Source organism: Aedes aegypti, chromosome 2, assembly GCF_002204515.2.
Source record: "Aedes aegypti strain LVP_AGWG chromosome 2, AaegL5.0 Primary Assembly, whole genome shotgun sequence".
Lineage (NCBI taxonomy): Eukaryota > Metazoa > Arthropoda > Insecta > Diptera > Culicidae > Aedes > Aedes aegypti.
The window spans coordinates 437,128,565-437,152,507 of NC_035108.1; the positions used below are offsets into that span (position 1 = coordinate 437,128,565).

The window sequence follows — 23,943 nt, forward strand, 5'->3', positions numbered from 1 at the left end:
TAGCCCTACTTATTTTCCTGTTCTAGAAACCCATATACGATTGATTTGGTCCTAACCGACTCTAATCACCTTTGTAGCTACTCACGCAGGATTTGAATCTGACCATGTCCCTGTTAGATGTCATATATCCCATAAAGCGATTCTCAATCCTATTTGCTCCACTTTCAATTATTTTCGAGCCGACTGGAATACATATGAAACATACATCGATAGCAATCATGATGTTAACATTTCTTTGCAAACAAAAATTGATATTGACAATACTTTCTAAACTTTAGCTAAATCCATTGTTGAAGCAAGAGGCATTGCAATTGCATTACCAATATAAGAAGTAAAATTCGAACCCGTGATTATAGACGAACTCTTGATCCGTCTTAAAAACGTGAGGAGAAGGCAATTTCAACGCACTCGCGATTCTGCTATGAAAATTATGGCAGGATCTGCAGAAAGAAATTAAAAAACGATTTTCACAATTAAGAAACGAAAGATTTAAAAATTAAATTTCTTAATTGGACCCTGACTCTAAGCCTTTGTGGAAATAATCTAAAATTTTGAAAAAAAAAAAACTCTGAAGCCAATTCCGGTATTGAATGAGGAAAACAAATTATTACTAACTAATTGCGAAAAAGCTCAAAAACGCACAAGAGAGCGCACAATTTTAATTTAGGACTTACTTGTCCTATAGAACATCAAGTTACTCAAGACTTAGAAAACATTCTCAATCAAGAGAACGTTTTCGAAAATTCCTGGGAGACTGATTTGGAAGAAGTGACAACTATTATTGATAAAATCAAAAATATGAAAGCCACTGGCGATGATGGAATTTTTTTACATCCTTATCAAGAAACTTCCAGAAAGTAGCTTATCATTCTTAGTTGATATATTTAACAAATGTTTGAGATTTTAATTTTGCCGCGGCATGACCATAGAAAACATATTTGGTGGAGTTGTTTTTCTGGTAATAATAGTCTGGAGAACACAGCGAGAATATCTTACCCTTCCATCGCATTCAGATGGTGCTGCAACGTAACGCTCTTGGCCCACGAGGAAATCATCTTTTTGGCGGTTCCGCTTTGTGCTCCGATGGCCAACATCTTCTCCTGAATCTTTTCGTACACTCGGGGCACGCCCAGCATACGCGTCGGCTTGGCTTCCTGTAGCGTATTGATCAGCGTTCCCTTCATGGCGTCCTTATCGGCGAAGTACACCGTACAGGCGAACTGGAGCGACAGGAAAATGTCCACCATCTGGGCGGCAATGTGACTGAGAGGAAGGAACGACACCAGCACCTCCTTTCCGTACTGAATCTGATCCAACCGTTTACCGATGGAGTACGAATCCCAGGTCAAGCTGTCATGAGACATCATCACTCCCTTCGGATTGCCAACAGTTCCCGACTGTGAAAAACAAACTTCAATTAGGTAATGTCCCACCTGACTCGGCAGGAATACTGTGCTGGACAACACAACTGCAACTTTTTCGATTATCCATACAAAATGGTCAACTTTGGTAGACCAGATAAAAGTTGTTAAAGGACAAACAAACAAAAAGTTGCAAATTAATTGTCCAATAGTGTATACTCACGGTGTAGACCAGACAGCAGCACTTGTTGATGACGATGTTCGCCAAACGGGTCTTGAATTCCTCCTCCACGTCATCGGTGTTCATCTCCTCCAGCTCGGACCACTGAAACGGATACACACGGAAGAGGGATAATTGCATTATCGGCATAAAATTGCATTTCGGGAAAATCGAAAAGCGAAAACAACGATAATGGGATTAAAAATCCGTCACGCCGTGTTTTCTCGCTTTTCGCATTCTGGGTTTGATGGCGGGCGTCGATTTGGCTGCTTGATGGTGGCAATTGACATATTTGTACCCGCATTGTGCCAATTCTGTTTCGGTGCCAAATTTTCTTTGTGCAGCTTCCGACAGAAAATATTATAGCCTTCATCATTTTTCAATAGACTCGCTAAACGGACAAGATTCGGTTGAGCAACAAGCGAAGGTGTAGAACGACGAAGAGGGAGCTAACTCCATATAGCTAGATAGGTGTAGTATAGCGATAGCCTAGGTTGGGATATCAAATGTGACTACATGGTTTCCATTGTGAATACATTTTACACACTGTGAGATGTACATAAAATTATTTTGGCCCTTTGTTGATTTTTGTAAAGATCTTAAGAGAAATTATCTTGAAAAAAAAAAAAAATTTTACTTGTGGAATTCACTGCCCATAACTGCATATTTGTAACATTCGACAAAAGTAGGCATTGAGTAAATGGAACACCAAGTCTGCATTTTATGGCAGTATGGGAAGAAACTAAAATTTCAAAAAATTGCCAGAATCTCAAAAGTGCTTATTTGCGGCTGAAAATTGGTACAGCTCATGTTGTATATTGGGTGAACAGTCAGAAAATAATTCTGATAGAAATTTCTTTGCTACTACATACAGGCTCATGCATAATCTCAATGTGACTGTTATGCGGTTACAATTACCAATGTGACAAAACAACTTGGTATTTTTTTCGAATTCTCTAGAACAAAATCACAGATTTTAATAAGTTGGTCGAAAGTATACATCATTTGATGAATCTCCACGGTATTAACTCGAAATTGTCAAAAATGTCGAATGTGACTGATATGCAGTTATGGGCAGTTCAGGGAAGAAGATATCACACCGCCAAGCCTCAAAAAATTTCTGGATAAATGTCTAGCAAAGCTTCAGAGGAATTTTAGAAAGATTTGTCTTATGTGACGTGCCCGATCAGTTTTATTACCAGAGATGTCAAGACAATTTCCAGTCCAAAATTATTCTGGACTATACAGAAAGTCTAACCTAGATACTTTCGGCATGGCTCTGCTTTATGATAGTAAACGTTTTCCACAAGCCTTAGAATTTGACGAATTTGAAATTTTGACGATAGTCATGGAAGAATTATTCAATGTATTTCTGGAAGAATTCAAAAAATAACTACGTAAAGAAATTATCTGCAAAATGTCTGCCTTTTTTATTTGCGGTAGTTCGCCACTTATTGATTTAGATGTTTCATTAAGGATTTATTCACCAGTTCTACCAGAATACTTTTCTAGAATAACGTTAAAACTTGCACCTCTATATAAATTGCTTGAAGGGTTCTTCGATAGTCTATAGAAATTATGTCAAACATGACTTCAAGAAAACCCGTCTTCTTAGGCACTTTGAAGATAAACCAATTTCACATTTCACTGTTTACATTTTTCTTATGATCAGGTTTTGCACGTCCGGTGTCCAAATCTATGAGCCTTTGCATGCTATAAAACGTTTGACTTTTACTGTGCGCCCTGTTTTCAAGTTGCCCATAAGAAAGAGCAAGACAGCACCAACACACGGCGCACAGTAAAAGTCATGAGAACAAAAGAATTTATGGCACGTACAGAGGCTCATGAGCCTCTGTACGTGCCATAAATTATTTTGTTCTTTTGACTTTTACTGAGCGCCGTGTGTTGGTGCTGTTTTGCTCTCCCTCATGGGCAATTTGAAAACAGGGCGCACAGTAAAAGTCAAAGTTTTATAGCATACATAGGCTCATTCTAACAACTAATGTGCATGTCGCTCTTTATCGGTTCCATTGACAGATAATAAGCCTATGCATGCTTTAAAATGTTTGATTTTTTGTGCGTGTTGTTAGCAAGTTGCCCGTGGGAGAAAGCGAGACAGCACCAACACACGGCGCACAGTAAAAGTCAAAAGAACAAAAGAGATTATGGCACGCACTGGAAGGCTCATTAAGTATTGATTTCGGGGATGGACCCATTTCGCATAGAGACGTTTGGTCTAAGGACATTTCCCGTGAAAACACTTCATATAAGATCGTTTGGTGTTTTTCACGTTTCACATAAGGGATGGTACACAAATTATGTCATGCTAAATTTCGACTTTTTCGAGCACCTCCCCCATGTCACGATTTTTGTATGAGTCCTCTAAAAATTTTGTATTTCTTGTCACGCTTAAGAAGACAAAAAATCTTCATTGAATAAAACGTTCATGCTTTAACTTATGCCAAATAAACTCATGCCTTACACCCTTCATAAATAACTGCATCCCAGCGAAGACGCGCGCTTTATCGAATAATTTATTATTTCTGTTGTTTATTAAAAAGCATTTTATTTAATTTATTTGAATTCACAAGTGTCATTGTTGAGTCATTTCACGTTCTGTTTATTACGCCTTGAAGTGTAGTCTAGATACATACAAACTCCGGGTCTTTAATCGTTCAATAGATAACATAGATTCAATTTCAGAAACTGTTGCCCATAGTAAAGATTTTGTATCATACATCCTAGCATTGCCAAAATATATTAGAAAAAAAAACTTGAATGTCACACAGAAAAAAATCCGTTCTCGTATCCGTGAGCAGTAGGCGTGAACTCATCAACAAGCAAAAATACACCGTGAACTAGGTCATGTATACGAGAACGTTCATGGTAGTTCTCGGTGTATTTTTGACAGTTCACGTTTTCCAGAACGCTTTTTTGAGCGTGCAGCAGATCGTGAATCTCCCCAGTTTTCTTTTAATGAACATGTCAAAAAAGATCTTGTTTATCTCAAAGTAAATTTATTCAGACATTGTTCGATGGGATCGTCGAGGAATCTCAATAAAAATATCTCCACAAATGCTTTCAGGTATACTTCAAGGGATTTCTCAGATCAATTCCTTATTTCTCTATAACCTTTTTCAGGAATCTCTCCTAGAATTCATCCAGGGACTCAAACGTGAATTTTAATGCATTAGGAAGATTAGAGATGCTTGGAAAGTGCTTCCATTACGTCCATTATAACGAATTTTTGTAAAGTTGCCTAACAATACAAAAAGACTACTTCATATACTGGTAGGCAGTTACCATTCTGGTACGGTCACCCTATTAAAATTAAGTTGTGTCATACGTATTTTTTTAGGTCATGGAAACAAGGATTTTCACACGACCAAAGAATCATGTCTCACGATATGAACAAAATAAATGCGGTTGTCACTTAAAATGGCATCGCTGAAAATAAGTCCGTTGCCAAAACTTTCATAAATATGTTGAGTTAAGGTGCAAGAAAAAATGAAGCAAATGTCAAAAATGAAAAAGCAGTTTTCGCCCTTGAAATCAATAAATCGGAAAAAATAAAAACACACAGCCTATTTATTTTGCAAATAAAACAGCTGTGTGTTTTTATTTTTTTCGATTTGACGATTTTAACGGCGAAAACTGCTTTTTCATTTTTGACATTTGCTCCATTTTTACTTGGGCCTTAAGCATGGTTAACAAATTACAATAAAGAAAACATCATTTTATTAGAAAATTACCTACCTGTAGGCGTACTGCACACAATTCAAGGTAAATGACTTGTAAGAGTTTCATATTCGGCTTCAGAGATTATGATTTTAATAAGTAATGATATCTTAAATATACCTGATCACTGTTTTCATGAGTGATCAATGTTACCCCAAACCAACTAAATTAAAAATTTTCCTGTAAGTATAGATGAAAATTTTTAGCCCAATAGCATTTTAAAAACCACCCATGATGAAGAGTACAAAGCTGCCGAAAATACAACAATTCTACCTTGTAATTTTTGAACGCAATAAAAGTTTATTGCAGAAGCCCAAACGTTTTGATGATGAAAAAGAGAAGTTTTTAGAAAAATTTCTTCATGAATGTGTTTCTAAACGTTAGAGAAGGTTTCCTCCCAAGTAACAATTTCAGTGCTTTTTGATCTTAGATGTTATTTATGGAGGTTTTATTAGAGATGTATCCATTCCTAACAGATTTAATAAAGCATTGCAAAGTGCCAAACGTTCTTTTCGGTAAAACCCTCTTTAAAATGCTTTGTAGATATCTACAAGAGCTCCTGTTAAAACTTATTTGCTGGCCACTTTTTTTGATAATAAATTGTATTTTGAAGGAGCTGTGTAGTGTCTATTAAAACCTATACTTAAAATCTCATCTTGCTTGTCTTGTCAAGGCATAAGTAAAACTTCTAAGACTACGCTAAGTCATGTTAAAGCCTTCTTAAATCTCGACTGTCTGATGCATGTTATTGGAATGCAGTCTGCGTGTGGGTATCAATATCATTATGTTGATAATGATAATCTCGTAGTTAATTATGGATTAATTAGAACGCAAACATAGAAATGACAAATATTCCTCTCGAAGAATTAACAGAATATCGCATATTTTTCCCATACTTGCCTGAACTTCCCGTTCTAGTGGGACAACTATGCTGCACACAACAGCTGAGCTACACGAAAAAAGCTTTTATTTTTCAGGCACTTATCACTTACCGTTTTCTGCATTAATACAACCGATCAAGCACAACTAGCTTTATTATAACAATTCATTCCAATAAAACAGTTAGATACATTACGGCACAAATTTAATAAAATTCATTACATCACAATATTGAATCTTCCGATTTATTTACCTTTTTGACAGCACTAGCTTTCCTGAGTGCATTAAGTTTAAGTCAAGGCTCCCAAAAAACCAATTTGTCTTAGTGCAGAACAAATATTCTGGTTTAGGAATATTTTAGCCGGTGAGGGTTTTACGCACGGGTTCTTAAGATCAAAAGCGTTTATGAATGACTCATTTTGTGCGTTTATGAATGATTATATTGTTCGGAATAATCACCAATTGATCTTAAACCATCCCAGACAAGACCAGCAAGATTTAACTGGATGGAATCCATTTTTATTGTCGCCGTTTCGGATTGATAGTTACAATATGCGTGGGAAATTCCAATTTTTGATTGAGATGAGCATGAAATCATTCTGAAAATGGAATGGAGTAAAATATTGGATAGCCAATAATGATGTCGTAATTGTGGCGCGTTGCTGTAAATCGAAAAAATTTATGTCATTCCACCAGTAAATTTTTGTTGGCAGGAATTTCACGCGCTAGTAAGGAAATTTTCTGCCACGTAAAAAAATGATTATTTTAATTTATTATTATGAGTCGGCAGACATCATGATGGTTTCAATATCAAAAAAAGGTTATGGTTTATAAACAAATTATTGGTTGGTGTTTGTTCAATCATATGCTCTTAACATTGGTTTTATTCTGTGTATTAGGATATCGTAAAAGATTTAATACCGCTAGTTGAGCTCAATAAGGCTATACAATAGCTCTTATGAATGTTTTATAGCATACTACAAGGGTAGATGTATTCATACGATACAAAACTAAGAAGTTTAGAAACGGGTTTAAGGTATAGTCTTAACAACCTCCTGTAGTGTGGGCCTTTTCGGGCTTAACAGAGTTTTATCAAAGGTTTATTAAGGTTATTAAACTAATAAGTTCTAAAATGAGTTTTAACGATATGGTGGTAACAACAGCTTGTAGTAAATGAAAAAACTAAAAATGTTACTTGGGCTAACAAACGAGTTATTTTTGTTAAATGTAGGATTTTTTTTAAACGTCTTCGAAAATGCTTTGGACTTTATACATTTCTCAAAAAATGTTTCTAGAGAACAACAGTTTCTAAGCCAATAATTAATAGATTCTAAGTTTAATAGAAACTTAGGCCTTATCATTATGGATTTTGAAGCTTTCTGTAACCAAGCCTTACAGATATCGTCATAGAATTTCAGTACGGAATTTTTGTATCAAATTCAACCATAGATCATCTATATCATCTTCAAAAGAAAATCCTTGAGTAAGGGGCGTATAAATGGGAATTCTTCAAGGGCGTCATGAATTCACGCTACGGCTCTGACCCTATAATCCCAATCTAAAGCTAGAGTGCAATAAGATAGAAGAGAAGAATTGTATGACATACTAGAGTTCGGCCTGATTTTTTAGAACAATATATAAAAAACATGTTACACTTTGAATTATAGAATATAGGTAAGCCACTCCCCATCAATTAACCGCCAAATTGAATGTTAGTAATTATTATTAGCACACTATACATATACTACACATTTAGCTTGACAATATATACTAGAGGATGACATAAGAATAAGATGGGCATTGAACGTTTGAATGATTAAGGAGAAGGGCGGTGGACAAGTGGGTGCCTCAGAAGAGGAGGGGCTTAGACTATAGTTACTGGGTCTGATGGATAAGATAGTTCTTTTCAACTTGAACCACCAAAGTGTACAGAACTATTCTAAACAGTTAAAATTCAGTTTTTCACTAAAGTCTATTATAGATAATTTGTGTTAATTTTCATGGATGATAATCCATTGTTGAAAAGGATTGTGTTACAAATTACCATTGGCGGTTTGTGAAGCCCAAGCAAGCGTGAGTTTGATCGTCGCGTCGCCGAATTGGCTTTTTTTTCGGTTTGCGCGCGTTTTGCTGGGCAGTGCTGGAAGCCCGAGCACGCGTGCTTTTGTTTTGTGTCTTCAGAACGACTTTTTGCATGAAAAGCAAAAGCGTCTCCAGAGTGATTTATATCTTAGTTAGTTGGTATGCGGTGAAGCTGAAAATGGATTGTGACTGCAGTAGAAGCGATGTGGGTATGATAGGTAAACAGTTTCAAAACAAAATAAATCGCACTCGTTCTGCGCGCGTGTGTAGTATACATGAGATGGATGGATGTAGGTTATGAAAAGGGTATGTGTGATCTGTGGGGATTTGAATTCAAAACTTATAACCGACTAAGTTATTGAGTCACCAAGTGGCTCGGTGCTTAGTTGGTAAAGCGCTCGCCTAGCATACAAGAGTCCTGGGTTCAAATAATTTCACCCATAATTTATCCATCTTTACCAAGCGTAATTTAAATCGAAGGACTTGACCACAAAACGAGACCATACGTGATATTGTGAATGAAAGGTTGAATCATCGCGCAGTCAACTTCACGGATCAATAGGGAACTGAAAATTCTGAAGAATTCAATCCTAATCCTAGTTACCTAATGGCCAACTTCAAAACTGATTAGAATCTTGAGAAGAAAATCCGGTTTCTTAAGGAATCCTTTTGAATTTCTTGTGAGATAGGCCGATTTATGGTAAGAGTTACCGCTCAAATGTCAGCATAAATTACCGAAAAATAACTTTTATCGTGATATCTGGGAGAGTTACCATCCAGAGATCTTCCAATGTTTTTTTTTGTGGATTACCACAAGACAATAACAAACGATAAACCAAAACACAGATACTTCCTCATGTTATATTTTTTATTCTACCAATATATTTGTGGAAGTTTAGAAGCAAAGGGGCGCAAATAAGAATTGCAAAGAATTACCAGCATAGACATTTCAAAAATTCCAATAATCCTAAAAAAAACTTTACATCCATACAATTCCATTACAGCTAAAACGAAAACAATTTGTCAAGTATTGCCGAAACGACAGCATTTTGTTTTTTTTTTTTTGTTTTTTTCCTTTTTGGTGGGGGAATATGAGTTGAAAATATAGAACCAAGGATTATTTTTGTCAGATCCTCACTGGCACTTTTATCAAGTTTTTTGGGGAAATGTTCATAATTTTGTTTCTCCAACAATATAGCCGGCGTTGCCTAGAAATTTTGAAAAAACTCTAGCATTTCCAGCAGAAATTATTCTAGGTATTATTCTTGATATTTTTCTGTGAATAATAGAAGCCACACATTTTATTCAAATATGTTGCGGGTGTTTTGTATGATTTTGTATGAATAGATGGATATTATAGTTCTTTTATTCACATCTGATACCTTAGGATTAAATCAATTATTGGAATAGTCTAAATTTCAGGAAATTTCATCAACCTCATTTCAATTCCATTGCAACTAATTCTGATCGCAATTGTTATCATCGCATTAAATTACAAAAAAAATAATGCCAAAAACCAGCAACGATAAACCAATCATGAATTTAAATTCGTCTTTTCACACTCCAGTTCTGACTCCGCTGCCCGTGTTCCACAGTAATTCAAGCTTTCATTCTCGACGCTGTCGGCCTCCTGTCCTTATTCTGGTTTATGTTCCCGGGAGCAACCAACCGCCTCTCCATCTCCCATGCTCCCAGGAGTCACTTTCACAGCAACCATCCCCAGCCGGCGATGAATCACCGAAGAGACCGACAAGCGAAACGCACATCCAACAATAGGGCGGTGCGAATTACTAAAATGTTTGAAAATCCATATCAGCCATATCAGCCATTCTATGAACAACCGATCTAGTGAGTCACCGAATTCCGTGGAAATTTGCTATTTTGTTCTTATCAGAAATAAAAATACACGTGTTTTTTGATTAGGGTGACCATTTCCGAAATAAAGTGATCAGAAAATTCGCGATTTTGCCTTTTTTATTTTTTTTTTTTTCAAATTATAACTTTTTAACCGCTTGACCGATTTTCAATTCTCTTGGACGAAATGAAAGCTAAAGATTTTGAATTTTCAAAAAAAAATATAAAACTTCACAAAAATTGTGTTTTTACTTGAAAAAAAAATTCAAAATTTCCCTTTTTTTGATGCGCTGAGATCTACAGTGTGTGCCGATGAAAAATGACTGATTTTTTATTTTCAAAAAAATATATCTCAAAAACTAAAAACACATACATCGCTGAAAATTTGACAGTAAAAGTAAAATTTTCTGAACTTTCAAGAAAAAATGAGAACATCAATAGCTCCTTTTGCACCAAAGCCGTTTTTTTCGAAATTTTGGATTTTTTTTTTTTCATGAAAAAATATGTGAAATTTTATATTTTTCTTGAAAAGTCAAATCTTTAGCTTTCATTTCGTCCAAGAGAATTGAAAATCGGTAAAGCGATTCAAAAGTTATAATTTAAAAATAGGGTAAGTGTTCCCTTAGTTGTGGGTGTTCCTATAGTTGCGGTAGTGCCGTTTTCACTGATTTTATTGCATTAGCCACAGAACCGACACTGCCAATCGACGTATTGGCTTGTTGATACACGGAATAATTGAAAAGATCGTTCATATTGCTTTAAAACTTATGAAATATCACTAAAATTGCTTAAGCTGTTCTTGCTTGTACCAATAGTTGCGCTAAAGTGTTCCTATAGTGGAGGATCCCATAAGAAAACCACGGATACCGCAACTATAGGAACACAAATTAAAAATTTACCGCAACTAAAGGAACAGTGTACCAATAGTGGAGGTATTATCTTTCACTGACATGTCGTGGATTACTACGATGAAATATTTTTTCTCATTTAGTCAATGGTTGTTACTTCCCGTTACAACATGAACATGTACATTTATTGCGCCTCTTGAATTTGGCGGTTAAAAAAGGTCCAAAAACACGTGTATCCTTATTTCGGATAAGGAACAAAATAGCAAATCTTCACGGAATTCGGTGACCCACTAGATCGGTTTTTTATGGAATGGCAGATATATTCCTTACTATCTTCATGATAAAAATAGTGCTAATCGTGCGACACTGGATGGTTAATTAAAAGCTTTAAATCTTCATCAAAACGGCTGAAAATATTACAGAGTTATATTTTTATCAAATGTAAGAAAGATATGAAAGACGGCACTTTTGAACTTTTTTGCAATTCGAACCGCCCTAATCCTCCAGCACAAAGCACCATAGAAGCTAAATAAAGATTGCTTTTGCCTCACCCAATTCCCCGCGGGGCCACCCACTGTTCTTTGGCAAAACGTTGACACAATACGCCGCCTCTCGTATTCCAGCAGGCCAGGTACGGGAGCATTCCTTCCACCCACTCCTCCCACCTTGTCTCATCACTCCGACGCGGTGCGGATTCCGATTGGGAAACGTTGACAGGGCTTTAAATTTTTCATGAAGCCGGATAGAGGACAGCGTGCACTAATGACCAAAACACACATACACACACAATGTACAACGACGGGGATGCTGAACCAGGAAAACTTCGGCGATGAACTTTTCAGATTTTGCAATGCGGTCTTCAGTGACATGTTTCGTAGCTGCCCCGGTAAATGACGAGACCACCTGGAGAAAGTAATATCTTTGGAGGTTGGAGGTCTCCCTTCCTTCCTCACAGAATTTCGCACAATCAGCGTAAAACTTGCTGCCAGGGGCTGTTTTCAATTCAATTACAGTTTTATTGAGATTATCATTGCGATGAGATGGTCGGGATTGCTTATCTGCGGTACGGTGTCGGCCAAAGGTACACCTGGATTGTGTCTGAGAAGAATGAGATCTGTGAAGAATAAATATTGCCATACCGATATCAAAGCAAAATTATCTTAGCGATAATTATTTCAGGATTATTCAGACCTTGTTTTTTAAAGACAGAAGGCAAAGTCGCAAATTGACCACATTACAATCAATAGAAGGCACTTCTACGACAGAACCAACGTCTAAATCTATGGTGGCACTACCATTGACTCTGACCACTTCCTGGTGATGGTGAAACTGCGCCCAAAACTATCCGTCATCAAAGATGTACGGTACCGACGCCCGCGATTCTCGAAGTAGCGTTGTCGAATGGGGTCGACATCGAAGGGCTCTTTAGGACTTCTGAAGATGAAACAGCAAACCCGGCTTTTTCAAATCTGAAAACATCGCCTAGATGAGACAGAATGCCAAGAGATTGATTTGTTGTATTGTTCTCAAGAAACTCGAAAGTTCTACTGGAAGCTCAACGCATCCCGCAAAAGCTTCATGCCGCGAGCTGAAATGTGCGGGGGTAACGATGGGAGCATCTTATGAACGGACGCGAGGTGATCGAAAGGTCGAAGCAGCACTACGATGAACACCTGAATGGCAGATGATGGCTACATCAATAAATTGTACAGTGGAAACCAACCAGTTCCTACGAAGGCACTGTGTTTTATTTTCTCGATTTCACGCGCTTTTTGAATAGCGCCCAAACCGTTGATTTTATCAATATAGTTTGTTCGGAGAAGTTTCTTGGTGTATTAAAGCGCATCTTTTGATGCTAAAAGTTTTGTGCTTAATCCACCTAACAGTGAGATCGAAAAACTATTTTTTCAAAACATTTAGATTGTATGTGAATAGCCCCTAAAAATCATATTTTTTATCATAACTTTTTTTCCATCTTAAAACGCGTGTTTTTGCTGAACATCGCACCTCTCTATCTCTTAAAGTAAAATAATTATCAGTCGAATTCGTTTTAATAAGGCTTATTTGTTTGATGGTAAAAACCCATGCAAAGACGCTTATAGCCAAAAGTTTTTCTTTGACAAACAACTTTGTAGAAAACGCAAAAAGTGTTAAAAATCTTGGAAAAACGTTATGATAAAAAATATGATTTTAGGGGGCAATTCACAAACAACGGCATATATCTCAAAAAGTATAAGAGAAAGAAAAATCGTGTCTTCGACAAAGTTGTTTCAAATTGCCAATTCTACAACTTTGCCGAAGACCCCATATGTCTATCTAAATGTTTTAAAAAATAGTTTTTCTATCTCATTGCTAGGTAGATTGATCACAAAACTTTTTGCGCCAAAAGTTGCGCTTTAATGTACCAAGAAACTTCTCCGAACAAACTATATCGCTAAAATCAACGGTTTGGGCGCTATTCAACAAGCGCATGAAATCGAGAAAATAAAACACATTGGAAGGTGGGAGTTAAGGATGCTACGATAAATCCAGTGGTGGCTTAAATGTGGCTAAGACTAGAAGGATACTACGGGCAGGGCATGTTGCAAGAATGCCGGACAACATTCCTCTAAAGATGGTGATTGCTTCAAATCCGATCGGAACAAAAAGGTGCGAACAAAGTGGATTGAACAGGTGCACCAGAACCTTGAGAGTATGGATTGCAGCCTAGAATGGAGAGAAGCGGTCATGAACCGAGTGAATTGGCGAAATATTGTTGCCGATGTTTTATCAAGATAATTGGAGAAGAACCAAATAAATCTATATATATAAAAGTCAATGTATGTTTGTATGTTTATATGTTTGTTTGTATGTTCCACCATAACTCTGGAACGCTTTAACCGGTTTTCACCAAACTTTGCACATGCATTCCTCAGACTGTGCAGATGGTCATAGCAACTTTGGAATTCAAGATGGCGGCCTAAATTCCAAAATGGCGGCGCACATTTCATTATGTCTGTAGTGTAGCGGCAATGTCCTTCCGGAAACTATGCAATATGGGTGTCTAACGATTGGGCTTGATCAGTAAAACACGAAAATTGATGTCCGACGGCATTTTTAAATCCAAGATGGCGGACCTAAATTCAAAATGGCGGCCATGTGATGATGAATTAAGGCCTGAAATCATGTAAAATGGATACCTTTCTGTCCGGATTGGTGTGCATTCCACCCATTAAATATTCGATGATATTTGATAATCCAAGATGGCGGACTGTAATTCAAAATGGCGGCCTTGAGATTAATATCTATAAAAGTCAAAATGGTGGCCATGAGATTTATATCTTTAAAAGTCAAGGTATGTTCCAACATGAGTCTGAAAAGTCTTAACCGATTGTCACTCAACTTTGCACATGCATTCTTTAAACTGTAGAGATGTTCATAGCAGTCTACCTATCTATCTATCTATACATATAAAAGTCAATGTATGTTTGTATGTTTATATGTTTGTTTGTATGTTCCACCATAACTCTGGAATGCTTTAACCGGTTTTCACCAAACTTTGCACATGCATTCCTTAGACTGTGCAGATGGTCATAGCAACTTTGGAATTCAAGATGGCGGCCTAAATTCCAAAATGGCGGCGCACATTTCATTATGTCTGTAGTGTAGCGGCAATGTCCTTCCGGAAACTATGCAATATGGGTGTCTAACGATTGGGCTTGATCAGTAAAACACGAAAATTGATGTACGACGGCATTTTTAAATCCAAGATGGCGGACCTAAATTCAAAATGGCGGCCATGTGATGATGAATTAAGGCCTGAAATCATGTAAAATGGATACCTTTCTGTCCGGATTGGTGTGCATACCACCCATTAAATATTCGATGATATTTGATCCAAGATGGCGGACTGTAATTCAAAATGGCGGCCTTGAGATTAATATCTATAAAAGTCAAAATAGTGGCCATGAGATTTATATCTTTAAAAGTCAAGGTATGTTCCAACATGAGTCTGAAAAGTCTTAACCGATTGTTACTCAACTTTGCACATGCATTCTTTAAACTGTAGAGATGTTCATAGCGGTCTACCTATCTATTTATAAAAGTCAATATATGTTTGTATGTATGTTTTTATGTTCCATCATAACTCTGGAATGCCTGAACCGATTTTCACTTCAATGCACCACAAGTAGATGAGGTTGCAGTTGTTGTAACTGGTGATGCTTATGATCAACGTGATATCGTCATTCAAAAACGAGGAGAATCATTACAAAGGATTTCGGAAACTCATAGATCCTACGATGCTTTGCAGTACCCAATAATGTTCCCTCATGGTGAAGATGGATATCACTTCAATCTAAAACAAATCGATCCGACGACGGGTGAATCTACCACCAAAAAAGTTTCAGCCATGGATTTTTATGCCTACCGGCTAATGATTCGGGGCGATGCTTACAACCACTTACTTAATTGCAGGCAACTATTCCAACAGTTCGTCGTTGATATGTACGTCAAAATCGAAAGTGAACGCCTTCTTTACATTCGCTTGAATCAACGAAAACTAAGAGTTGATGACTATGTCCACCTCAAGGATGCAATAGCGAACGATGGTAACGTTGACAACCTTGGCGCGTTAGTTATTCTGCCAGCTACATTTACAGGTAGCCCTAGACATATGCACGAATATACTCAAGATGCCATGACGTACGTCAGGATGTATGGGAGACCTGATCTGTTCATTACCTTCACATGCAACCCAGCTTGGCCTGAGATCACGGAGTTGCTTACCAATGGACAATCAGTAAACGAACGTCACGATTTGGTGGCGAGAGTTTTCAGACAAAAGCAACTAAAACTTATTGAAGCCATAACGAAGGGTCATGTTTTTGGAGCGCCAAGGTGTTGGATGTATACAGTTGAATGCCAAAAGCGAGGATTGCCACATTCTCACAATTTGATATGGTTGGTAAACAAACTTCAACCAACACAAATCGATGACGTCATATCCGCTGAGCTGCCTGATCCGGTAGTAGATCCTGAACTTCATGCTGTTATAACAAAAAATATGATCCACGGTCCATGCGGCAACCTCAATTTAAGTTCACCATGTATGAGAGACGGAAAATGTACCAAAAAATATCCCAGGAATTTCGTTGAACAAACTCAAACTGGAAACGATGGCTATCCATTATATAGACGACGTAGTACAGAAAATGGTGGAATGTCGGTGAAATTGAAAGTACGCAAGAATTGCTGTCGAAAATGTTCCAAGCACACATCAACGTGGAATACTGTAACAGTGTAAAATCCATTAAATACGTTTGCAAGTACGTGAATAAGGGAAGCGATATGGCTGTTTATGGAATAAGCAGTGAAAACACAAATGACGAAGTAATGCAGTATCAATTGGGAAGATACGTTAGTAGTAACGAAGCAGTATGGCGAATTTTTGGGTTTCCGATCCATGAAAGACATCCTACTGTTGTTCATCTCAGCGTTCATTTGGAAAACGGCCAGCGAGTTTACTTCACACCTGAGAATGCTTCTAGATTTGCTGATCATCCGCCAAATACAACATTGACTGCATTTTTCCAGCTATGTCAAGAAGATCCTTTTGCAAGAACTTTGTTGTATCCTGAAGTTCCACGTTACTATACGTGGGACGCAGCGAAGAAGATTTTCCACAGGAGGAAAGTGGGAAAGCCCGTTCTTGGACATGATATCTTTGCAAGTGACGCTTTGGGTCGAGTTTATACCGTTCATCCCAACAATGCTGAATGTTTTTTTCTGAGGATGCTTCTACATTCGATTCGAGGACCAAGGTCTTTCGTGGAACTCAGAACCGTAAACCAAACAGTGTGTCAAACATTTCGAGAGGCCTGCCAGGTGTTAGGATTGTTGGAAGGTGATCGGCATTGGGATGATACATTGCAAGAAGCTGCATTATTGTACCTTCCAGAACAAATAAGAACTCTTTTTGCCATAATATTGACCACATGTGCTCCATCCAACCCATATGCATTGTGGGAAAAATATAAAGAGGCACTTAGTGAAGATGTACTCATGAACGTCCGTAGATCAATTCCCACAGTACAAATCACGTATAATACAGATATTTTCAACAAAGCTCTGATCATGCTTGAGGATAAATGTGTGGCCATGGCTAATAAAACGCTGTTACAGCATGGTTTGCCTGCACCGATACGAAACGAAGAAAGAATGATAGATGCAGATTACATACGTGAAACAGCCTACAATATTATAGATCTAACAGACTACGTCGTTGAAAAGGAATCATTGCTGAATTCAGATCAGAAAATAGCTTTCGAACTGATCATGGATGAAGTAGTAAAGCAAAGCGGTGGTGTTATATTTTTGAATGCTTCTGGAGGCACCGGCAAAACATTTTTGACCAACTTGATTCTCGCAAAAATCAGAGCCCAAGGAGAAATCGCTCTTGCAGTAGCGTCTTCCGGAATAGCGGCAACGTTGATGGAAGGAGGCAGGACTGCTCATTCTGCGTTCAAGCTACCACTTGATTTAACCAGACAGGAAAACCCTACCTGTAATATAAGCAAAACAAGCGGTAAGGCACAAGTGCTTAAATTGTGCAAGCTGATCATATGGGATGAATGTACTATGGCTCATAAAAAAGCTCTAGAAGCCCTGGACACCACATTGAAAGACATACGCGGTAATAATAAATTAATGGGAGGAGCGCTGTTACTGCTGTGTGGAGACTTTCGTCAAACGCTACCCGTCATTCCGAAGTCTACTCCCGTTGATGAGATTAATGCTTGCTTGAAGTATTCAGCTATATGGAAACATGTTACCAAGGTAAGTTTTAATATATATAATGACTGGATTATACGAGTTAATATTTTATTTTTATTTTTCTTCAGGTTACCTTGAAAACAAATATGAGAATTTGTTTGGGCGATGAACATGCTCAAACATTCGCCAAACAACTTCTGGAAATCGGAGAAGGCCGAGTTGCAATTGGTTCGAATGGGTACATCAAATTGGCACCTAATTTTTGTAACCTGGTGTCATCTGCAGCAGAACTGATAGATGTGATCTATCCAGAAATTGCTGACAACTATCGTAATATGAACTGGTTGCGGGAAAGGGTAATCCTTGCAGCCAAAAATGAAGACGTCAACGACATGAATAATCAAATACTTGCCAAGGTTCCAGGTGCAATGATGGAATATAAATCAATCGACACTGTTGAAGAAGCGGATGATGCTGTCAATTTCCCACCGGAATTCCTGAATTCCCTTGATCCTGCTGGAATGCCACCACACCGTCTACTTATCAAAGAAGGATGTCCCATCATACTGCTGCGAAATCTTGATCCTCCTAAACTGTGTAACGGAACGAGAATGTGTGTGAGAAAGATGCTAGCTAATGTTATAGAAGCAGTCATCCTAACAGGAAAAGGACAAGGTGAAACTGTTTTCATTCCAAGGATACCACTGGTGCCTTCAGATCTTCCATTTTCTTTCAAAAGACTGCAATTTCCAGTGAGGCTTGCGTTCTCGATAACAATCAATAAATCGCAGGGTCAGTCGATCAAGCACTGTGGGGTGGATTTAAGGTCCCCATGTTTTTCTCATGGTCAACTTTACGTTGCATGTTTGACGGTTGGTTCACCGAAAAATTTGAACATTCTTGCCCCAAGTGATGAAACGAAGAACGTGGTTTACAAGCAAGTTTTGTCTTGAAGGCAGAAGAAATTATTGGCATTGAATGTGTTGACGTGAAATTCGTGCCATATAAAATGTAGATAAGAAATAAAAAGTGAAATAAAAGTCATATTCAAATGGTTAACATGAATTTCTGTGTATTTTTTTTAATATAAATCTTAAGATATTTACTATGATTGACAAAATACCAAGAAGAGAACATCTATCGTAAGTTTAGTAAAATGAGTTTAATTTCAAGCTCATGTAAATCTATAACACATTACGGAGTAAGAGGAAAATGGCACAAGGAGTAAAACTGTAGAGCTGTTCACAGTGTTAAAGGAGTCATATGCAATCTTCAGTGGCGAAAAAAGGTGTTGGTTACAAAAGCAGTTATGCTCTATTTAAAATGTTGCAGAAATGAAATTAAAAAAAAAAAAAGAATTGCCCTGCAAAAAGGTTTTTTTGTTTGCACATGGTAACAAACGCTGCTCCTTTCTTCTTCTTGGTATTAGTTTGCATCTCAGCCTAATGTTTTATGAATGCTTGCGCATTCCTTAACCGAGTTGCTAAAGTTGCATGTTTTTCACTCTTATATCATGTAACAGGTACAATAATACTTTATTCCCATAAAAGTCCCAAAAATTTCTTTTAAAAAAGATTCGGGACCATCCGGAATCGAACCTAGGTTACTTCTTCAAAACTTTGCTTTACAGCCCCGGGCGTTACCACATGGCTACGGATGAACTCATTTCACACAATAGGGATCGCCCATATATAACGCCTATGTACCTACTGCTATCCTATCATGCAATAGAATGTCGGTTCCAGAGACACATTACTCGCCAATCGCAAGATTTGTGAAAAGCTTAATGTATAGAAGGGGATGCTTAATGTATAGAAGAGATGCTCCAAAAAGATCTCAACATATTTTATTTTGTACAACCATGTGAAAAGGCCGCTTTTCGTACACAGCATCAGCGCGGTGGTTTTGGCGCAGTGAGATTGCGTAACAAGCAAAATGTTAAGTTTACAATCAATTCCAGAAACGGCTGCTGTTCTTTTTGGTATGTAATGCAATAAGCATGAAGCAGCAGAAATATTTAGTGTAATTAATTAAAAGCTTTTACAGAAATTACGACTAAAAATTGAAGTGACTCCAACATCAAATTACATCCCGAGCAAGGCCGGGTAATATCAGCTAGTAATAATATATTTTCTAAGGAGTTTTTGCATCGTTTTTTCATTGTACCCACTTTATTTTCTTTTATTTTTACGGGTGAAGTATATCAGCTCGGGAACTGAGCGCTAACTCGCAAAAGGTGACAAGGTGCTAATATTTGTCTTGTGAATTACTTTATTTCTGACTAGACTCCTCCATCTCAAACGGAAATGTCCTAGAAGATAAAAAAAAACTGCAATAAAACCCATTATTCTTTCGCATCCCTGTGCGGCGTTGCTATCGTCAAGGAAGCCCTCCTCGTTGTGACCTGTTTCCAGAAGGCACAATTTTTCATCCACTATTGATTACAGGTTTTTTTTTTCTTCAAATTTCTTCTTTCTCTCCCGCCAGATTCTAACGGAGGCAGGTACTGCAAAACTTGGAATCTGTGCTTCTTCTTCGTTTCATAAATATTTTCTCATATTTGTCACCCGCATTGCCGAGCACGCTGTTTATTTCCCAATTACCTACTCCACATGCGGCTGACTTTGTCTGCAGAACGACCAACCAACACATGGTTCGTCTACCGGCGCAGTCGGGCCCCTATAGGGGAACATGGCCCAATACGCACCGATAGAGTAAAATGACGCGACTCATTGAATCGAAAGAAGAAGGAGACGGATTTCACGCCAACTCGACACGCGATTGGCAGCACCCCTCCAGAATTTAATGAAACTTTCAGGATGTCGAAAGAATGTAAAACTAAGATACTTTGCATATTTTGTTTTTTCAAATTCGATCTAGACTAACATTAAGAAAAGGTTAAAGTTTTTTTTACTTTTTTTTTATAAACCCGTATAACTCGAAAACGGTAAGACCTACAGAAAAGTGTTGTATGGGGGACTGTCGTGAAATTTCCTGAAGTTTTAGAGAAAAATATTGAAAAAATAAAAACACATTTTCTACACTGAAAAAAAAATTCAAAACTTTAAAGTCGATTTAAAAAAAATCGGTCATTTCAGATTTTGATCATCCTTCAGCAAAAAGTTTCGTAATTAAATTTACTAAAAGTCGTCCATACATTGCAAATTGGGCATATTTTAGGGAAAAAAGTTTTTCTAACATCGAATTTTTTAACTCCCAAAGTTTTTTTTTTTTACTTTTTTTATAAACCCGTATAACTCGAAAACGGTAAGACCTACATGAAAGTGTTGTATGGGGGACTGTCGTGAAATTTCCTGAAGTTTAAGAAAAAAGTATTGAAAAAATAAAAACACATTTTCTACACCGAAAAAAATTATTCAAAACATTAAAGTCGATTTAAGATCAATTAATTCCGTTTTATTTCTTTTAACTACTCCCAATAAAACAAATATAATCTATTCTGTGATTAAAACTCATTTATCACTTGAAAATATGAGCATACTAGACTATTTAAAGCAAAATAATTAAAAAAAAATCATTTTGGATTTAAAAAATTCGATGTTAGAAAAACTTTTTTCCCTAAAATATGCCCAATTTGCAATGTATGGACGACTTTTAGTAAATTTAATCACGAAACTTTTTGCTTAAGGATGGTCAAAATCTGAAATGGCCGTTTATTTTAAATCGACTTTAAAGTTTTGAATCATTTTTTTTTCAGTGTAGAAAATGTGTTTTTATTTTTTGAATACTTTTTTCTTAAACTTCAGGAAATTTCACGACAGTCCCCCATACGACACTTTCATGTAGGTCTTACCGTTTTCGAGTTATACGGATCTACAAAAAAAAGAAAAAAAAACTTTGGGACTTAAAAAAATCGATGTTAGAAAAACTTTTTTCCCTAAAATATGCCCAATTTGCAATGTATGGACGAATTTTAGTAAATTTAATTACGAAACTTTTTGCTTAAGGATGATCAAAATCTGAAATGGCCTTTTTTTTAAAATCGACTTTAAAGTTTTGAATAATTTTTTTTCAGTGTAGAAAATGTGTTTTTATTTTTTCAATATTTTTGTCTAAAATGTCAGGAAATTGCACGACAGTCCCCCATACAACACTTTTTTGTAGGTCTTACCGTTTTCGAGTTATACGGGTCTATAAAAAAAGTAAAAAAAAAATTTTGGGACTTAAAAAATTCGATGTTAGAAAAACTTTTTTCCCTAAAATATGCCCAATTTGCAATGTATGGACGACTTTTAGTAAATTTAATCACGAAACTTTTTGCTTAAGGATGGTCAAAATCTGAAATGGCCGTTTATTTTAAATCGACTTTAAAGTTTTGAATCATTTTTTTTTTCAGTGTAGAAAATGTGTTTTTATTTTTTCAATACTTTTTTCTTAAACTTCAGGAAATTTCACGACAGTCCCCCATACGACACTTTCATGTAGGTCTTACCGTTTTCGAGTTATACGGGCTTATAAAAAAAGTAAAAATAAACTTTGACCCTTTCCAAATGTTAGTCTAGATCGATTTTGAAAAAACAAAGTATGTAAAGTATCTTAGTTTCACATAGTCTTCACACCCAGAAAGTTTCATTGAATTTTGAAGGGGTGCTACCAAACCCTTTGTCAGGATTCAATTTGTATTCTATGTCAAAAGATGTTAAAATATGTTTAGCTTAAAATTTCCGCTACAGGCCTTGGAGATAAACTTATAAATTTTCCTTCAATTTACAGGTAAAATTCGACAATTTGTTCCTATTTTCCCACCGGTTTTGTAATGATTTTATTGATGAGCGTTTTCATGCTACGGAGCAAACTCAAGGAGAAGCTGCTTACTCTTTTGTTTTCCATATTATTTGGCATTCCACCAAAGAAAGACCTCCATGTTCTTGCAATTTCCCAAAATTTTATGGCACATAAGGTAATAGAGCAAAATCTAGAATGCCGTGAAAAGTGTACTGTGATCTGTCAAACTTGGGTACGTTTTGCAGCACCAAGGGATTAAATGCAGAACTAGAACACAGCATAAAAATTAACAAGGCAGGCTCTTTACTGATGTAAATATTAAGTTTGATTGTAAACATGTGACGTCACTCCTATCGTACCATATATTTTCCGGACCACTAGATCATTTTTTTCGCAAATTTGTTCGAGGTGGATAGGAATGACGTCGTTAAGTAGCTGTCAGTTTTCGGAATATATCACCTTCTTAATTTTGTCCACCGTGTACTAGAAGTAGTACGCAATCTGAACCCGAGTGAGACGGACCTGGTTCCACCCCACCGATTTAGTAAATTCTGTGTAGTAATTAACTGTTAGCACTTTGAATTTCCTTAAAATGTAGATCATAAAATGACACAAATCCCTAAAGTAGCGTTTTGCACCACTTTGTCCTACTACTGGTCGGAACACATCGTTCTTGACGTAGTGCAGAGATCACCCACCCGGTGGAACCCCACTTTATTATGCTTCCCAAACTTCTTGTGAATGGAATCTTCCGGTGGTGTGTCATCTGAAGTTGGGCGATTTGGAATCAATGTTTTTCTTCGGTCCATGTACTTTTTCGGTTTGAACTTTTCATTTAGTTAGATCAAAACATTAAAAATGAAGAACATAAAATCAATATCATTTGCAGAGGTCAACTTTCAAAAACAGGTAGATCCATTGCTTGGTGATCTGAGGAGTTCCTCAGTTATAAACTTCCCAGAACCAGAATCTATGTAATGTATTACGAGCGATTTAATCAATTCGAACCGAATCATTAATCTACAATGACGAAAATGTCAAGAGATAGTTAAAACACACGTAGTTGTAATACATAATTAGTGACTGCATTAAAAGTCACATCGAATCACAGAAAATCGTTCAGGGTGCTTTTGGATTTAGAATCAAAATCGCCCACTGCTAGTGCTGCCGCACTTGGCGCATACAGCAGTGATTGGGAACGGTCCAAGAGCAATTCGAGGAAGCACAGAAGCGCGTTCGTCACATAATTCAGGACACGCCTCAATATATCACAAATAATAGATGCAAATAAATCATCGGAGTATCAGCCAAACTCGTTGTTTGTGTAGAAAAAAAATGACATGAAATATTGAAAATCATGAAGTTTTCTATACTAAAAGTATCCGTATCCAAAATATAACCAGAAGAGTTCATTTTAAGAAATCGAGGGCGTCAATGATCACTATACCTTATTATCTTTTGA

At 36.9% G+C, this 23,943-nt stretch overlaps 1 protein-coding gene across 2 annotated transcripts in view; it reads right to left on the reverse strand.

The window, feature by feature from the left end:
- Window positions 1-23,943, reverse strand: part of LOC5566981 (very long-chain-fatty-acid--CoA ligase bubblegum) — a 122,832-nt gene that overhangs the window by 14,700 nt on the left and 84,189 nt on the right. For both annotated transcript variants that reach the window (XM_021847827.1, XM_021847826.1), the window contains exons 5-6: window positions 1,585-1,686; window positions 997-1,397 (exon numbers count right to left, since the gene is read on the reverse strand). In XM_021847827.1, coding sequence (XP_021703519.1) covers window positions 997-1,397; window positions 1,585-1,686 — 503 coding nt within the window. The remainder of the gene's footprint in view (window positions 1-996; window positions 1,398-1,584; window positions 1,687-23,943) is intronic.